We start from the raw sequence: 15471 nt of genomic DNA, 5'->3' as shown, positions 1-15471 counted from the left end.
TACATAAAAAGAGATTTTGTACTTTTCTTGTTCAACCCAAAAGCTAGCTCAGCCTAGAGATTTGTCATATCCTCCCCATTGTGTTCCGATCGCTACTATCGTTTCATTTGGCTAATTCTTCTACCTTGCAACAATAAACAACAAACGGACTAAAATTTTGGTGGCTAACGGAGGCAGATTTACGAGGCTTGTGCTTTGATCAAGTTCAGTCGCATGCACTATATTTAGCTCGAACTATGTACATATAAAACAAATTTAAATTGTACATATATAATAAGATCAGATTCATTATGACTTACTGACCACGAACTGATTCTAGATTCGAGATTCGCTTCCAACTCACCACGAACTGATTCTTGAAGTTGCTGAGCTTGCATGTCCTTTCCTTGTTCTTGTTCGATCGTTGCTATCTTTTTTCATCGGCTAACTCGTCTACATTGCAACGATGAGCCACCAATGGAAATTGGTGCTAATAACTCCGAGCCGAGATTAGGACGAGTTCTGTAAGTTCAATCGAATTTGGTTTCGACTCGAACATACGTGAATATAATTAAAATATACACTCGTACTATATAACCGATATTCATTTTGAACTCACTGCCTTTACTCGTGAGTCGTGACTCGCCTTTGCTAGCTCATACCCCATGAGATTGGCTTCGAAGTTGCTGCGCTTGCATGGAAGGGGGACATGATGACACTCTCCAAATCTTTACTGATTTATCAAGGCTACCACTATACAAAATAAACTGCCTATCACCACTTGTAATTGGTCCATGATCTTCTTCAACAGCCAAACATTTGACAGGACCAGAATGTCCTTTCAACACTGATAAACACATATGATCACCACTTTCCCTTTTCCATACACAAATATTTGTGTCAGCTGATCCACTAAAAACTAAATTTCCTGCAGTTGCTAAGCAAAGAACTGCCAATTTATGACCTCTGAGAACTCCTCCATGTGACAAAAACTTTGCGCGTTCCCAGAAGTTGACTAGTCCATCAGATGAACCGCAGTAAAGGAAACTGGATGTAGGGTCCACAACTAATGATGTTACTGCACATTCTTGGTTTAACAACGTATGCGAGAAAAAATGTTTTGTTTTATTCCCTTGTAATTCTCTTCTCCAAATTTTTACTGTTCCATCAGCCGAGCCTGAAAACACTAGCCCGTCAAACCCTACAACCACTGAATTTACAGCATCTTCATGGGCATTTATAGATTCCAAACACTTAAAATCTAATGCTCTCCAAACCTTTATGGTTTTATCCCAAGATGCTGAATATAAAAGATTTTGGTCTTCACTCATGCTAAGAGATGAAATAGCATCAAAATGTTTGATCCACACGGCATTTCTATTTCTTCTCACTTCAACGTAATTGTTTGGATTCATTGAACTTTTTATATAAGCTTTCAAAGTTGGTAATGTTCCAATGCGCTTGTAAATGTTTGGATCGTTAGAAGATATCTTCCAGACCCGTACCTGTTTAACAAATAATTAAGCAAATAAAAATGCGCTCTCTGTAACAGTACCTGATATCAAAAAGACTTTTTACGTACTTGGATCATGAAAAAGTATCAGAGACTCGCAAGTGAGAGCGCGTGTTCAGACATAATTAAGAAAAAGTACCTTTCCATCTTGATGACCCGTGAAGATTCTTTCTCCAGAAATGATTATTGCCTTCACCAATCCACTATTTGATTTGAATCCAGCAAATTCTTTTTGATTTTTCCATACCCTAATATTTTTGCTATCTGATCCTGTATATAACAAGTCTCCAGAAGCTGCTAATGAATATATATGACCTTCTTCACGAACAAGGGACCCCATAAGACCTGTGTAAGGATAACTTTCGACGTGTGACGACCATGGAGATTTTGATAATGGAGATGTTAGGTCCATAGAAGGCATTGAATATGGAGAAGATAATGAATAATGGTCGTCCGAATTAGGTGAAGGAGAGACCATATTGTAATCAGAGCTCAATGGAGAAGGTTGATTATCGAAATTTGCAGGGCCTGCAGCTTCAGATATATTGCTCGTACGAAATTTAGTATATTCATCTTGATCATGATTTGGATCAGATTGTAACATGCTCCCAAATGTTTGTTTCCCAGGGATATTGATGTTGTCTTCTGTCACCGTATTGTGTTGTTTTCTTGAATTATTCCTCATCATGTCTTGTTCCAAAATCAATCAACAAACTCAAGGTTGATGATAATGAAACAAGAACAGAACAAATAGAAAATTAGATTCTATGTAATCCCTATTAATAGGATGGAATAAAGAAAAGAAAAGTTACGTAAGATGTTTGGAGATGAATATATATAATGTGTGTATAATGTTTGTGAATTATGCAAAAGGAGAAGAAATTAAGGTACGGTCATGAAGATTTTTGGTACAAGACTTTTGGGAGGGCAAAATTAAAGACGTAGCTCTCACGGATAGTTGACGTGCAACTTGTCAAAGAGGATTTCTTTTTTATGTTCCATCTGGTGTTCGTTATCCGCATGAGGCTCGACTAAGTCCGGAGTCGTGTCAAAAAAGTCTTACATTAAAAAGTAAAGCGCTTCTATAAAAAATAACTCTTGACCCAGAGCTTGAACCAGAAATTTCTGATTAATATGAATGTGTACTTAACATTTCGCCACTTCTCTATTTACGGAAATTTCCTTTGGCAATAGGAACGCCCGACTTTGAATTTTGATGCTTTTCTCCTTTTGCTCTTTTTTTTTCAATGGTTGATCATAGATCACTTGTTATTCAATTAATACGTATATCTTGCGTCAATATTTTCACAATTGGTTGTTTTCTGAGATTCATAGCTTGTAAATTTACATTTTATCCTGCGAGAGTACGGTAGGACAAAAAAATATGGACTTTGAGTATTTACATCAAATCACATAAATATTTTATAGTTAAGTATATAATTTGGTAATTATACAAATCCATAGTCAAATAATAATATATTTGTATCATGTATTGATTGATTTTGTGTACATATTAAATGTGAATATATAAATTCTTATGGTGGATACTATGCAGTTTTCAAAAAGGAGATTCAGAAGAAAGTTCCATTAAACAATATCCAAGAATATAGGTAAAACATAGTGATGGGTTTTCAATGTCTTACCTTTATGTTTTGATGATCTAACAAACTTACTGTCAAAGAACCAGATAGGGAACCTGACACATTTGGTACACATTGCTAATCAACGGACTCCAGCTAATGTAAACTGCTGCAACTTCAGAAGATAGAGAACCAACACAGGGACCTGATCCCTTGTGTTTCCCTGACAGGAGTACGAAAGTCAACTGTGTACAGTTGGAAAGTGACTGCCACAGAAACAGTGCAGTACAGTTCTGCAGTCACTTATCCCTTGACCAACCAAGTGATTACATCATTCAAGTGATGTCATCCAAGTTGTGCATTACAACAAAACATCACTTGAACATTTTGAGAATTCACTTCAAGCATTCAAGTTATCTGATATGCGAGCATTCAATTCTCAAGTGCATCAAGAACAAAGTTTAACACTACTACGGACCAGTTCCTAAATCTAGTATCTTATTGTCCTTAGTTGAGTTGTAACTTTGTAATTGTTCTTCATTGTAACTCCTAATTTGCTTAGCTAGAAGCGTTGCTTAGGAACCCCTTTGTAAAACCATAAACCCTTAGTGCTTGTGTTGTGACTAGAGTTAGTTATGAGTTGAAGTCTTTGTAATAGGTGTATTGCAAAGTGGCTTGTAATAGGTGTATTACAAGTTAGTGAGGGATTAAGAGTTTAATTCCTAGATTGCATAGGTTGTAATCTAAAAGTTGCTCATAGTGAAGTTGAAATCCTACCTGTGTAGGTCGTGGTTTTTTATCCCCTTGAGCAGGGATTTTTCCACATAAATCTCCCTGTCTTATTTACTTACTGTTTCATTAGCATTCTCAGTGGAAACTCATAGAGGACCTGGTAATCTATAGTTTGGTGGACTCATATAAACTATCAATTGGTATCAGAGCGGATTCTTCCTATTAGGCTAACACCTAGGAAGGATCTTTATGGCTGCTCTACCAAATTTTGAAGAAGGTCAGTCTACGTATAGACCACCCAGGTTCAATGGGCAATACTATGGGTGGTGGAAGACAAGAATGCATGACTTTATCATAGCAGAAGATTCTGAGTTGTGGGATGTTATATGTGATGGTCCTTATGTCCCAACGAAGAAGGTCGGAGATCCTCCGGAGACGATACCAAAGACCAGAAAGGAATACAATGATGCAGATAGAAAAGCTGTGGAGAAAAAATTTTGTGCCAAGAAAATTTTAGTGTGTGGTATAGGTGTCGACGCCCCCTTTTTCTCGCGAAATTGGGTTTACGACATTTGGGCAGACAACTCTATTCCCTTTTGATATTTGGGTTTTTGGATTTGAAGAGTCGCCACCTAATGATTAAGTGTATTAGGAAACTAAGAGTTTTTGAGTTGGAAAACTAGAGTTCGGGTAAGGGCTAGAAATTATCTCGAGGGGAAGGTGTTAGGCACCCCTCAAGATCCACTAGTCTGGTTCCCGACCATGTCATATTGTGACTTTAAATGCAAACAACAAGTAGGCAAACAAATACAAAGGGGTTTTCACATAACAGTTGCAAGAGATTAAAGAAACTGAATTTTGATAGAGGAAGCAATTTTGAAATCTTGAATAAAGGAAGAAATTTTCATATAGTTGTTGCAAGCAGTTTAAAAGCTGAAGTTTTGGCGAAAAAGTAGTTGAAATTCTAAAAATAAAGTGGACAAATGAGGGAAGCGGGTCCTAGGTTTATACATATATGGATCACTCCACACAACACCCGGTAACCGTTTATACACGTGGTGTTATCGCATGGTCATCGTATCCATATCTACCCGTTCCCACCCCGTTAAGGTATTAAACGCGGAATGGTCTCGTTTTACCTATTGCATGTTATTACCCGCCCCCATCATATCAGTCCCGAAGGCACTTAGGACCACTAATCCTAAAGGGTAGGATGTTAGGCTGATTGGTTTCAAAGGATAAAAATCTAAGGCGACATACAAAACATATACTGCATGTTGGGGAAGCATGTAGACATATAAAGGCTCATATATACCTCCTCAAACAAAACGCATAAATAGCATGACTGAAACACAATTAAGGTCTCAAAAGATAGGAGCAGTTAAAAACTTGGTTTTGAAAACGAAGTACTAGCAATAATAGCACGATTCTAGGCAGAGATGAGTAACCTAGTAAATAAAATCAGAAGCTCAATAAAAGTAAGTAGGTGCATCATTTCAAAATCGTTTTCAGCAGAGTTTTGTATAAGAAAAAGCTGAGTGAACTTCAGAAAATCAAAACAAGAATGGCAGAGTTAAAACTTAAAGAAGTTGGTTGGTTTTAGGCTAATAGAAACACAATTGATCAGTTCTTATCGGGCCTGAAGTTTGCCTAGGCGTCGTTACACATTGTCTGGTTATTTAGAGAATGAACACACATATTTTGATTCTGATTTATAAAGGTACGCGTGATAAGACATTTGCAAAAAACGTTTCAAACCACTTAGCCATATTTTAACAAAGTTATTAGCTAAACATGAATTATCTACTGCAACTCGAATGAGTGAGAAGTCCTATGGGCAGGATATCTAATGCATAGAAGAGTCCCTAAAAAAACATGATTTCTAATATGCCAATGCAGTAATGACGAGTTATTTGGCTTGTTGTTAGTTATTTGCTGATTATTAACTGATCGTGGTTACAAGATGAGCGTAATGACAGGCTGAAAGTAAAGAACCTAAAGCAGGATCTCTAATGAATGAGATGCATGTCCTATGCAAGTTGTCTATTGCGCAAATAAATAAAATCCTATAAGCATGTTTTCTACCCATTATTTATACTAAGCATGCATAACCCTCCCCCATATTCACTATTCAACCCCAATCGTTTGTTTACAAATTATTACAAACCAGTATCATCTGAATTACAGTAAACAAGAACAAAAATAAGAAGTTACTCTATAGGGAGCCTTCAATCAGGCCCAGTCTTCCAACCTCAACCCATTCGAGTTCACAACCTTTGCCATGGTCTAGGTGCGACAAAGCTCCCTAGGGCCCCATTGGGTCCCTGGCCAATACCAGCACCTAGACATTTAAAAGAAAATGCAGGACATGTGCAGTGTGGAATACCAACCTTGTGTGTCAAAGTTCAGTGAGCACTCAGAGGTACTCAAAGCAATGCTCACACGAAGGGGGCAGAACCTATTCTCTAAGAGTAGTGTGAAGTGCAGGAAGAGAATTTTTCAAAAAAAAAAGGGGGGGGGGGTTGTTTTAAAAGAAAACAACAGGGACAATAGTTTAATAGCATAAGATTGCATGCAATAATCATGGGAGAAAGGGAGCAAACAGATCACAATATTAATGATGACTACACAGAATCAGAAGATTCAGGGGACCAAGGATTGGTCAGGCTTAAACATAAGCCTTAGACAACAACAGGGGAACAATCATGACATGCAAACCAAGAAAGACATACAGAGTGCCAAGGATCAGGGGAACTGGGAAGTGGTAAATTTAGGCATGCTAATGTATGGCAATAGGACATAGGCATAGCAAAGAATAGACAAAGTCAGACTTAGCATGTAAATCAGAAGACATGGTGAAGTATTTAAAGCAAAGAATCAATTACACATTGAACAGGAGAAGCATAAGTAGAAGAAAATCACAAAGATAATGAACTGAAGCAAAAATAAACACATTGGTGTGAGACTTGAAAATTAATTAGGACATACCAGTAAAAGAGCAAAAGCAGGATGCAAGGACTAAGTAGTAACACTATATTAGCCTTGGCTTTCAGCCGGCTAATAATAAACAGGAGCAGAGAATAGCAATAGAGCCAAAGAGCAAGAGAGAATGCAGATTTTTAAAGTGTTCAGTGTGTTTAAGTCAAGAAGACTTGTCGTGTATTTATAGTTGAAAGTAGGTGGTAAAATAAGGTAAAAATCACAGAAAACTATTAATTGAAGAACCCGGAATCAATTAATTAAAGAATAAAGGAAGTACTCTCATTAATTGAGGGAATCAAAATCAAACGAAAAGATTCAGCACCATATAAGGCAAGTAGAAAAAATCAGGGTAGGGTTAAATAAGGAATGAGTCAAGGTTCAGTATGCATATAGTAACCAATTAAGACCAAGTTCAGGAAAATTTCAATTAAGGAAAGGCTTAAAAAAACAGAGTACTATAACAAATAAGGTAACAAAAAATTAATTAATTCAAACGGGCGAGTAGAATGCTAGGGTTTAAAAGAAAATTTTAAATATACCAATCAATCGAGGAAAATCAGAATCAATCATGTGAAGTCATGATTCTGTATTCTCAACATATAAATAGAGGTGAATGAACAAGAGTAACAAACAAAATTAGCCAGGAAGGAACAAGAGATGAACAAACACAACCATTCGGAGATAGTGAAAACAAGTTAAGATTCAGCAGGACATATTCGAAGCATGAAACCACGAAACATTAACAAGAATCAAGGAAAATCAAGCTGACACACACAATCAAACGAAGGAACATGCTAACACATAGAAGCAGAGTAAAGAAAATCGTGCTAACACACATAAATCAAGGCAAAGAAACATGCTAACACCCATAATCAATCGAGTAAACATTTTTAGGAATTAGGGTTTTTTAGCAGAGTCAAACTAGAAAACAGTAAGAGCATAGAAATCGGTCAGAATAAATAAAGAAAAGGTTTAATCATAAAGAAAATCAGTTGGAGCATCCAAGAAACCCTAATTTTCAAAGAAAAAAAAATGGTTCAAAGTAGAGGATTTTTCAGAATAAACTCGAGAATAAGCAGAACATAGAGGAAAACATGAAAATAGCATGAAATAACACTGTTTTTGAGAGATTCAGGAGAGAGTTAGGGTTTCAAAAAGGGGAAACCCTAATAGAAGTGGAGAGAACCTGTCGAAACTTCATAGATCGTGACATATAGGGTGTGATTTCGCCTGAAATCACACCGGAGAACTCACAAATAGCAGAACCAGGAACTCCAGGTTCAAATCACCATGGTCCATAAACCTTGAAGGTCCTAGAGGTGTTGAACAGGACGATGAGAGGCCCATCGGAGCCTTGGGGTTGAAGGGAGGTGGCCGGAGATGGCCGAAAACAAACCAGGCGGAACTTTTAGGGATTGATTCGCATGGTGGGGGTTTCTGGGGTCTCAAAATAGGGGGAATCGGTGAGCTAGGGTTTCATGGCGGTTGATGGTCGAATGGGGTGAGATTGGAGGTGGCCGGAGAGGCGGTGGAGATCATCGGAGAAGAGAGAACCAGAAAGTTCTAGAGAGAAGGGAGAGGAAGAGACGTGATAGAGAGAGAGACAGTCTCATGAAAATGAAGGGTCTGGGAGGGTAATTGAATTTAATTAAGGGAATTAAATCTGGGCCGTTGATCTCATTTGATCAATGGCTCAGATTAAAGAAAGATTGGACCGGGTTATTTTTTTAGGGATTGGGTTGGGTTGGTTTAAATGGGGTATTGGGCCATTTAGAATCTGATAGGGGGTGTGGCCAATTTGGCTAGAATTGAAATAATAAGGGTTGTTTGTTAAATAGCCAATTTCCCCTTTTATTATTTTTTATAAAATAGTACAAAAATGATTTAAAAATAAATTAAAGGTACTGGACCAATTAATAACCTATAAATATTAATGTAAAAATACTAAAAGTGATTTTATAATTATAAAATGCTGTTAATTGTAAAATAGGCTATAATTGCAATTATACGCAATTTAGTTTTAAAAATACCAAGCAAATGTATAAAAAATATGCAAAAATTACCCCAATTATATCTTAATGTAAATATGAGAATGAAATAAATTATTCACCAAAAAATGCTAGTTTGGGAATAATTATTGAATTTTGTAGTATTAAAATAGACAATAAATTGATTTAAAAATCTTTAAAAATAAAAGAAAAACACCAAACTTGAGGGCATGCTTATATATGCGTGTACATGCTATTTTGAGGATATTTTGAGTATAAAAATATGTAGGGAAAAATTGGGTATCAACAGCTGCCCCTCTTTACCCGAGAAGGATTAAAGAGTTGTCGGGTAAAGATATGATGGCCAATTTTGACAGAAAGAAACGATTTGAAAGCTTATGACCGAGCTCTGGCTCCTGAGCTGCCTACACATCCCTGGTCTTACAGGAATCAGGCCACATGTAGTTCGGGGAATCCGTCGGCGGAACTTGCCGATGGAGATTTCGAATGACGGACGCAATATTCGGGTTGGGAAGGACGGTCAGGGACCGATGGGCTGCAGGAACCGGAGCAAGATTGCTCCTGCTGTGATGGACGTTGCTAGCGGTGTACCTGCAAATAAGCAATACGAGCATATATCGTGCATAAATTTAAACGTGATGCAAGTTCCCATTGGACCATGAATGCTGTCTTCGGACGAATAGGATGACGTCCTCAGACCATGACGTCCTGGGTCATGAGGCGTATAATAGAGGATTCGCAGGGTATGAAATGATGTTCTCGGGCTATGAAAATAATGCCTCCGAACCATGATGCCTTTGAATAATGATATGCAGAAGACAAAAGCGGGGTCCTCAGGCCATGGCATGGCGTTCTCGGACTATGAAAATGGTGCCTCCGAACAATGACGTCTTTGGATAATTTGGCGATCTTTCAGCCCATGAAATGCAGGATTTGGCGATGTTTCAGCCGATGTGGGATTTAAATGAAGTTGGCGATATTTTAGCCATGCAAAGTTTTGAATAAAGTTGGCGATATTTCAGCCGGTGCAACGATTTAAATAGGGTTGGCGATATTTCAGCCGATGCAAAGATTTAAATAGAGTTGGCGATATTTCAGCCGACATAGAGATTTAAATAGAATTGGCGATATTTCAGCCGTGCAGAGATTTAAATGAAGTTGGCGATATTTTAGCCATGCAGGATTTAAATGAAGTTGGCGATATTTCAGCCATGCAGGATTTAAAAAAAAATTGGCGATATTTCAGCCGACATAGAGATTTATATAGAATTGGCGATATTTCAGCCATGCAGAGATTTAAATGAAGTTGGCGATATTTCAGCCATGCAGGATTTAAAAGAAGTTGGCGATATTTCAGCCATGCAGGATTTAAATAAAATTGGCGATATTTCAGCCGACATAGAGATTTAAATAGAATTGGCGATATTTCAGCCATGCAGAGATTTAAATAAAGTTGGCGATATTTCAGCCGTGCAGGATTTAAATAAAATTGGCGATATTTCAGACAACAGGTGGAGACAATGCTTAGTCTCGGAAGGCAGAAAGGTAGCCTTATGCAATGCAAGAAAAATGCAGGATGGAGGTAGAGCTTAACTTCGGAAGGCAGAAAAGTAGCCTTATGTAATGCGAGAAAAATGCAGGATGGAGGTAGAGCTTAACCTCGGAAGGCAGAAAAGTAGCCTTATGCAATGCGAGAAAAATGCAGGATGGAGGTAGAGCTTAACCTCGGAAGGCAGAAAAGTAGCCTTATGCAATGCGAGAAAAATGCAGGATGGAGGTAGAGCTTAACCTCGGAAGGCAGAAAAGTAGCCTTATGCAGTGCAAGGAAATGCAGGATGGAGGTAGAGCTTAACCTTGGAAGGCAGAAAAGTAGCCATATGCAATGCGAGGAAATGCAGGATGGAGGTAGCGCTTAACCTCGGAAGGCAGAAAGGTAGCCTTATGCAATGCAAGAAATAAAGGTGGAGAGTAACGAAATCTCTTAGCTGATAGACGATAGCTGATAGTTGATTGTGTCATTGTGTCCGCTGGGGATGTCATGTGCGGACAACACTTATAAGTGACCGATGATTCTGAGAGTTGTACTCCTGCAAAATAGGAGTATGTAACCGTATCTGATGGTTCTATGTCTTGGGGTGTCTGCATTCAAAGAAAGATCGTGAGTTTTGTCAAGGGGGAAGGTTAGTTCGTCTTCCCGTGGACTCCGCTCGTCCTACTCGGCTCTTGTTTTCATTGGGGTAGCATCGCTAAACAAAGCAATTTGACAGTAGCCATGGATGATCAAAAATATGATGTAACTACATAATAAAAATGATTTTCTTTTAGATGAACCGACGACTGCGACGCGGTTCAAGACATTGCGACCTCTTTTGCTCCGGAATTTTGAGGGTCCTCCTCAAAATTCTGTCCCAGTTTACTGGGCTGGTACTTCTGACGACTGCGTGTGACGAATGGCTGAAAGTTGACTTCGGAATTTTGAGGGTCCTCCTCAAAATTCTGCCCAGTTTCCAATATCGGGGGAAAATGAAATTTTATTGGATTGTAACCGAACCCATAAGGCTGCCTACGTATCCCCTCTTAAACGGGAATCAGGTCAAACGTAGTTCAAATTACATCATAAAGAAATCATAATGATTACACATAATAACGTTTGACTGCATCTGAATTAATTGGCTTTGGCCAGACTTTTCCATCCATTTCTGCGAGTATGAGGGCTCCTCCTGTTAGGACCCGGTGAACTATGTACGGGCCTTGCCAGTTAGGAGAGAACTTTCCTTTGGCCTCAACCTGATACGGGAAAATTTTCTTCAGCACCAGCTGCCCCGGTGTGAATTGTCTTGGCTTGACTCTTTTGTTGAAAGCTCTTGACGTTCTGTTCTGATACAATTGACCATGGCAAACTGCATTCATTCTCTTTCTGTCTATAAGGGCTAACTGCTCGTAGCGACTCTTTACCCATTCTGCATTTTCAAGGTCTGCTTCCTATATAATCCTCAGGGAGGGAATCACTACCTCGGCCGGGATGACTGCCTCGGTACCATAAACCAACATATAGGGAGTCGCCCCGGTTGAGGTGCGAACCGTGGTACGGTATCCCAATAAAGCAAATGAGAGCATTTCGTGCCACTGCTTGTGTTTCTCTATCATTTTCCTCAGTATCTTCTTAATGTTCTTATTGGCTGCTTCTACAGCTCCATGCATCTGAGGTCTGTAGGCCGTAGAATTCTTGTGCTTAATCTTGAAGGTCTCACACATTACTTTCATCAGGTTGCTATTGAGATTGGAACCATTATCAGTAATGATTGACTCTGGGATGCCGAACAGGCAAATGATACGGTCGCGGACAAAGTTTGCCACAACCTTCTTGGTCACTGCCTTATATGGTGCTGCTTCAACCCATTTGGTGAAATAATCAATTGCCACTAGAATTAACCTGTGCCCGTTTGATGCGGCAGGTTCGATAGGTCCAATGACATCCATTCCCCAAGCGGCGAACGGCCATGGCGAGCTCGTTGCATTAAGCTCATTAGGAGGCACCTTTATTATATCTGTATGTATCTGACAACGATGGCATTTTCGGACATACCGGATGCAGTCCATCTCCATAGTCATCCAAGAATAACCAGCTCGGAGTATTTTCTTGGCTAAAACGAAACCATTCATATGTGGGCCACAGGTCCCTACATGAACTTCTTCTAATAACCTGGACGCTTCCTTTGCTTCGACACACCTTAGTAATCCCAAATCGGGAGTCCTCCTATATAGGAATCCTCCGCTGTGAAAGAAGTGATTGGATAACCTTCGCAGTGTGCGCTTCTGAGTAGCGTTTGCAAGTTCTGGATATTCCCCTGTTGTCAAATACCTTTTGATATAATGGAACCAAGGTTTTTCATCTGCTTCTTCCTTGACATGAGCACAGTAAGCGGGTTGATCCTGGATTTTTACCGGGATAGGATCAATGAAGTTCTTATCTGGATGCTGAATCATGGATGATAGAGTGGCCAATGCGTCGGCGAACTCATTTTGGACTCTGGGGACGTGCCGGAATTTTATCTTTGTAAACCTCTTCCTCAACTCCTGTACATGATGCAAATACGGGAGTATCTTGGAGTTCTTGGTTGCCCATTCTTCTCGGACCTGATGTATGAGCAAGTCGGAATCCACGATCACTAGTAACTCTGGGACGTTCATGTCAATAGCCATCTTGAGCCCTAAGATGCAGGCTTCGTACTCGACCATATTGTTGGTGCACGGGAACCTGAGCTTGGCGGATACCGGATAATGCTGGCCGGTTTCTGATACTAGGACTGCTCCTATGCCAACTCCCTTGAAATTTGCTGCTCCGTCGAAAAACACCCTCCAACCGTCATAGGATTCTGCAATGTCCTCTCCTATGAAAGAGACCTCTTCGTCAGGAAAATACATCTTTAGAGGCTCGTATTCTCCGTCCATGGGATTTTCGGCAAGATGATCTACCAGTGCTTGTCCTTTGATCGCTTTCTGGGTCACGTAGACAATATCAAATTCACTCAGCAGGATTTGCCATTTGGCTAGCTTGCCCATGGGCATGGGCTTCTGAAAGATGTACTTTAGCGGATCCATCCTTGATATGAGATAAGTGGTATAGGCACCGAAATAATGCCTCAACTTCTGAGCTACCCAAGTCAAAGCACAACAGGTGCGTTCTAGCAGGGAGTACCGGGCCTCGTACGGGGTGAACTTCTTGCTGAGGTAGTAGATGGCCTGCTCCTTTCTCCCCGTTTCATCATGTTGTCCCAAAACACAACCGAATAGCCCATCCAGTACTGCAAGGTAGAGCAATAGCGGTCTACCTAGTTCGGGCGGAACCAGAACTGGCGGCGTTAACAAGTATTCCTTGATTCTGTCGAAGGCTTTCTGACAATCATCAGTCCATTTAGTGGCGGCGTCCTTCTTCAACATCTTAAAGATTGGATCACAAATGACAGTGGACTGAGCTATGAACCGGCTGATGTAGTTGAGTCTCCCCAAGAAACTCATAACCTCTTTCTTGTTCTTTGGCGGTGGCAAGTCTTGAATGGCCTTAACCTTTGATGGATCTAGTTCTATCCCTCGTCGACTTATGATGAACCCAAGCAGTTTCCCGGCAGGAACCCCGAATGCACATTTGGCGGGATTCAGTTTCAAGTTGTACCTTCTCAATCTGTTGAAGAACTTCCTCAGATCTTCCATGTGGCCAGTGACTTTCTTGGATTTGATGATGACATCGTCTACATACACCTCGATCTCTTTGTGTATCATGTCATGGAAAATAGTAGTCATAGCCCTCATGTAGGTGGCCCCAGCATTCTTTAATCCAAATGGCATAATCTTGTAACAATACATCCCCCACGGTGTAATGAAAGCCATTTTCTCCGCGTCTTCTTCGTCCATCCATATCTGATGATACCCAGCAAAACAATGGACAAATGACTGCAACTCGTGCTTGGTGCAGTTATCAATCAGGATGTGTATGTTCGGCAAGGGGAAGTCGTCTTTCGGACTGGCCTGGTTGAGGTCCCGGTAGTCGACATAGACTCTGACCTTCCCGTCCTTCTTTGGCACTGGCACAATGTTGGCCAACCATGTTGGATACTCCACTACTCTGAGGACCTTGGCTTTGACTTGGTTGGTAACTTCCTCCTTGATTTTCAAACTCATGTCTGGCTTGAACTTCCTGAGCTTCTGCTTTACCGGCGGACATGTCGGATCTGTTGGCAGTTTGTGAGCTACAATAGATGTACTGAGACCGGTCATATCATCATACGACCAGGCAAATATGTCCTCATATTCTCTTAGAAACTCTGTGTACTTTTCCTTTTTCGATGGTGACAGGTGAACACTGATGCGCGTTTCCTTGACATTCTCTGTATCCCCCAAGTTGAAAACCTCAATTTCGTCCAAGTTAGACTTAGGCCTATTCTCAAAGTTCTCAACCTCTTTAACAACCTCTTCTGGTATATCATCCTCTTCTGAGTCTGTATCCGTTTGTTGCGTTGCCTCGTCGCAAGTCACAATCGTCGGTTCATCAAGATAAGTAATAGTAATGATGTGTAAATAAAGTAAATGATAGAGAAAATAATAAGAGCGAGATTTATAAGAAACTGAAATACTTTGATAAATTACATGATTGTTTTGAACATCGGGGCTCTTTTCGAAATTTAAAGAAAGTACGGAAAGGAAATCAACTAGCGAAAAAGTAAAAGATAATGCATAGTGCTTTGTTCAGCCTTGCTACCCCGAAGCTTTTCGGTCCTTGGTGGTTCTGACGGACCAGTTGTTAAGGCGCGCCCCTCGGCTCACAGCTTGTATAGAAGGGCCTTCCTCCTTAAAAATGACATGACAGTCCATATTGTCGTCTTCTAAGAACAGATTATTCATTGCCGCCAATGTTTCCTCTTTTTCTGACCCATATATGATGTCTGCCGGCTGGAAAGTCTGCTCCAGGCGAGGTATAGGGTGCTCCAGTGGATAATAAGGTCCGCGCCATGGTGGCGACCAATCCTTGAATTCTTCCCAAGTATATCTATACCCCAACCCGAAGGTGGTGCCGTGCTTCTTCAGTTTGATAGGTTTAGTGATTCCCTGGAGGTTCTTGCCAAGCCCCTTGCCAGGCTCATATCCGCTCCAATTCAGTATACTTTCAATCTTGTTATCC

At 40.1% G+C, this 15471-nt stretch overlaps 1 protein-coding gene across 1 annotated transcript; it reads right to left on the bottom strand.

The window, feature by feature from the left end:
* Positions 1-395: 395 nt before the first annotated feature.
* Positions 396-2372, bottom strand: LOC109214118 (myosin heavy chain kinase B-like). Its single transcript, XM_019378006.1, has 2 exons — positions 1632-2372; positions 396-1484 (listed from the first exon to the last, which is right to left on the bottom strand). Exons 1-2 carry the CDS (start codon positions 2178-2180, stop codon positions 636-638), a joined length of 1398 nt encoding a protein of 465 aa, XP_019233551.1. The 5' UTR covers positions 2181-2372; the 3' UTR covers positions 396-635.
* Positions 2373-15471: the final 13099 nt, after the last annotated feature.

This window comes from Nicotiana attenuata, unplaced genomic scaffold (assembly GCF_001879085.1).
Source record: "Nicotiana attenuata strain UT unplaced genomic scaffold, NIATTr2, whole genome shotgun sequence".
Taxonomy (NCBI): Eukaryota; Viridiplantae; Streptophyta; class Magnoliopsida; order Solanales; family Solanaceae; genus Nicotiana; species Nicotiana attenuata.
The sequence above is the reverse complement of the archived record's forward strand: the minus strand, read 5'-3'. Positions and strand labels throughout refer to the sequence as shown.

What these genes read in the sequence shown, in the direction of transcription:
- LOC109214118 (XM_019378006.1), bottom strand. Translation starts at nt 2,180, where the DNA reads ATGATGAGGAATAATTCAAGAAAACAACACAATACGGTGACAGAAGAC. An exon ending in CGGGTCATCAAGATGGAAAG is followed by an intron (nt 1,485 to 1,631) that starts GTACTTTTTCTT and finishes TTTGTTAAACAG; the next exon opens with GTACGGGTCTGGAAGATATC.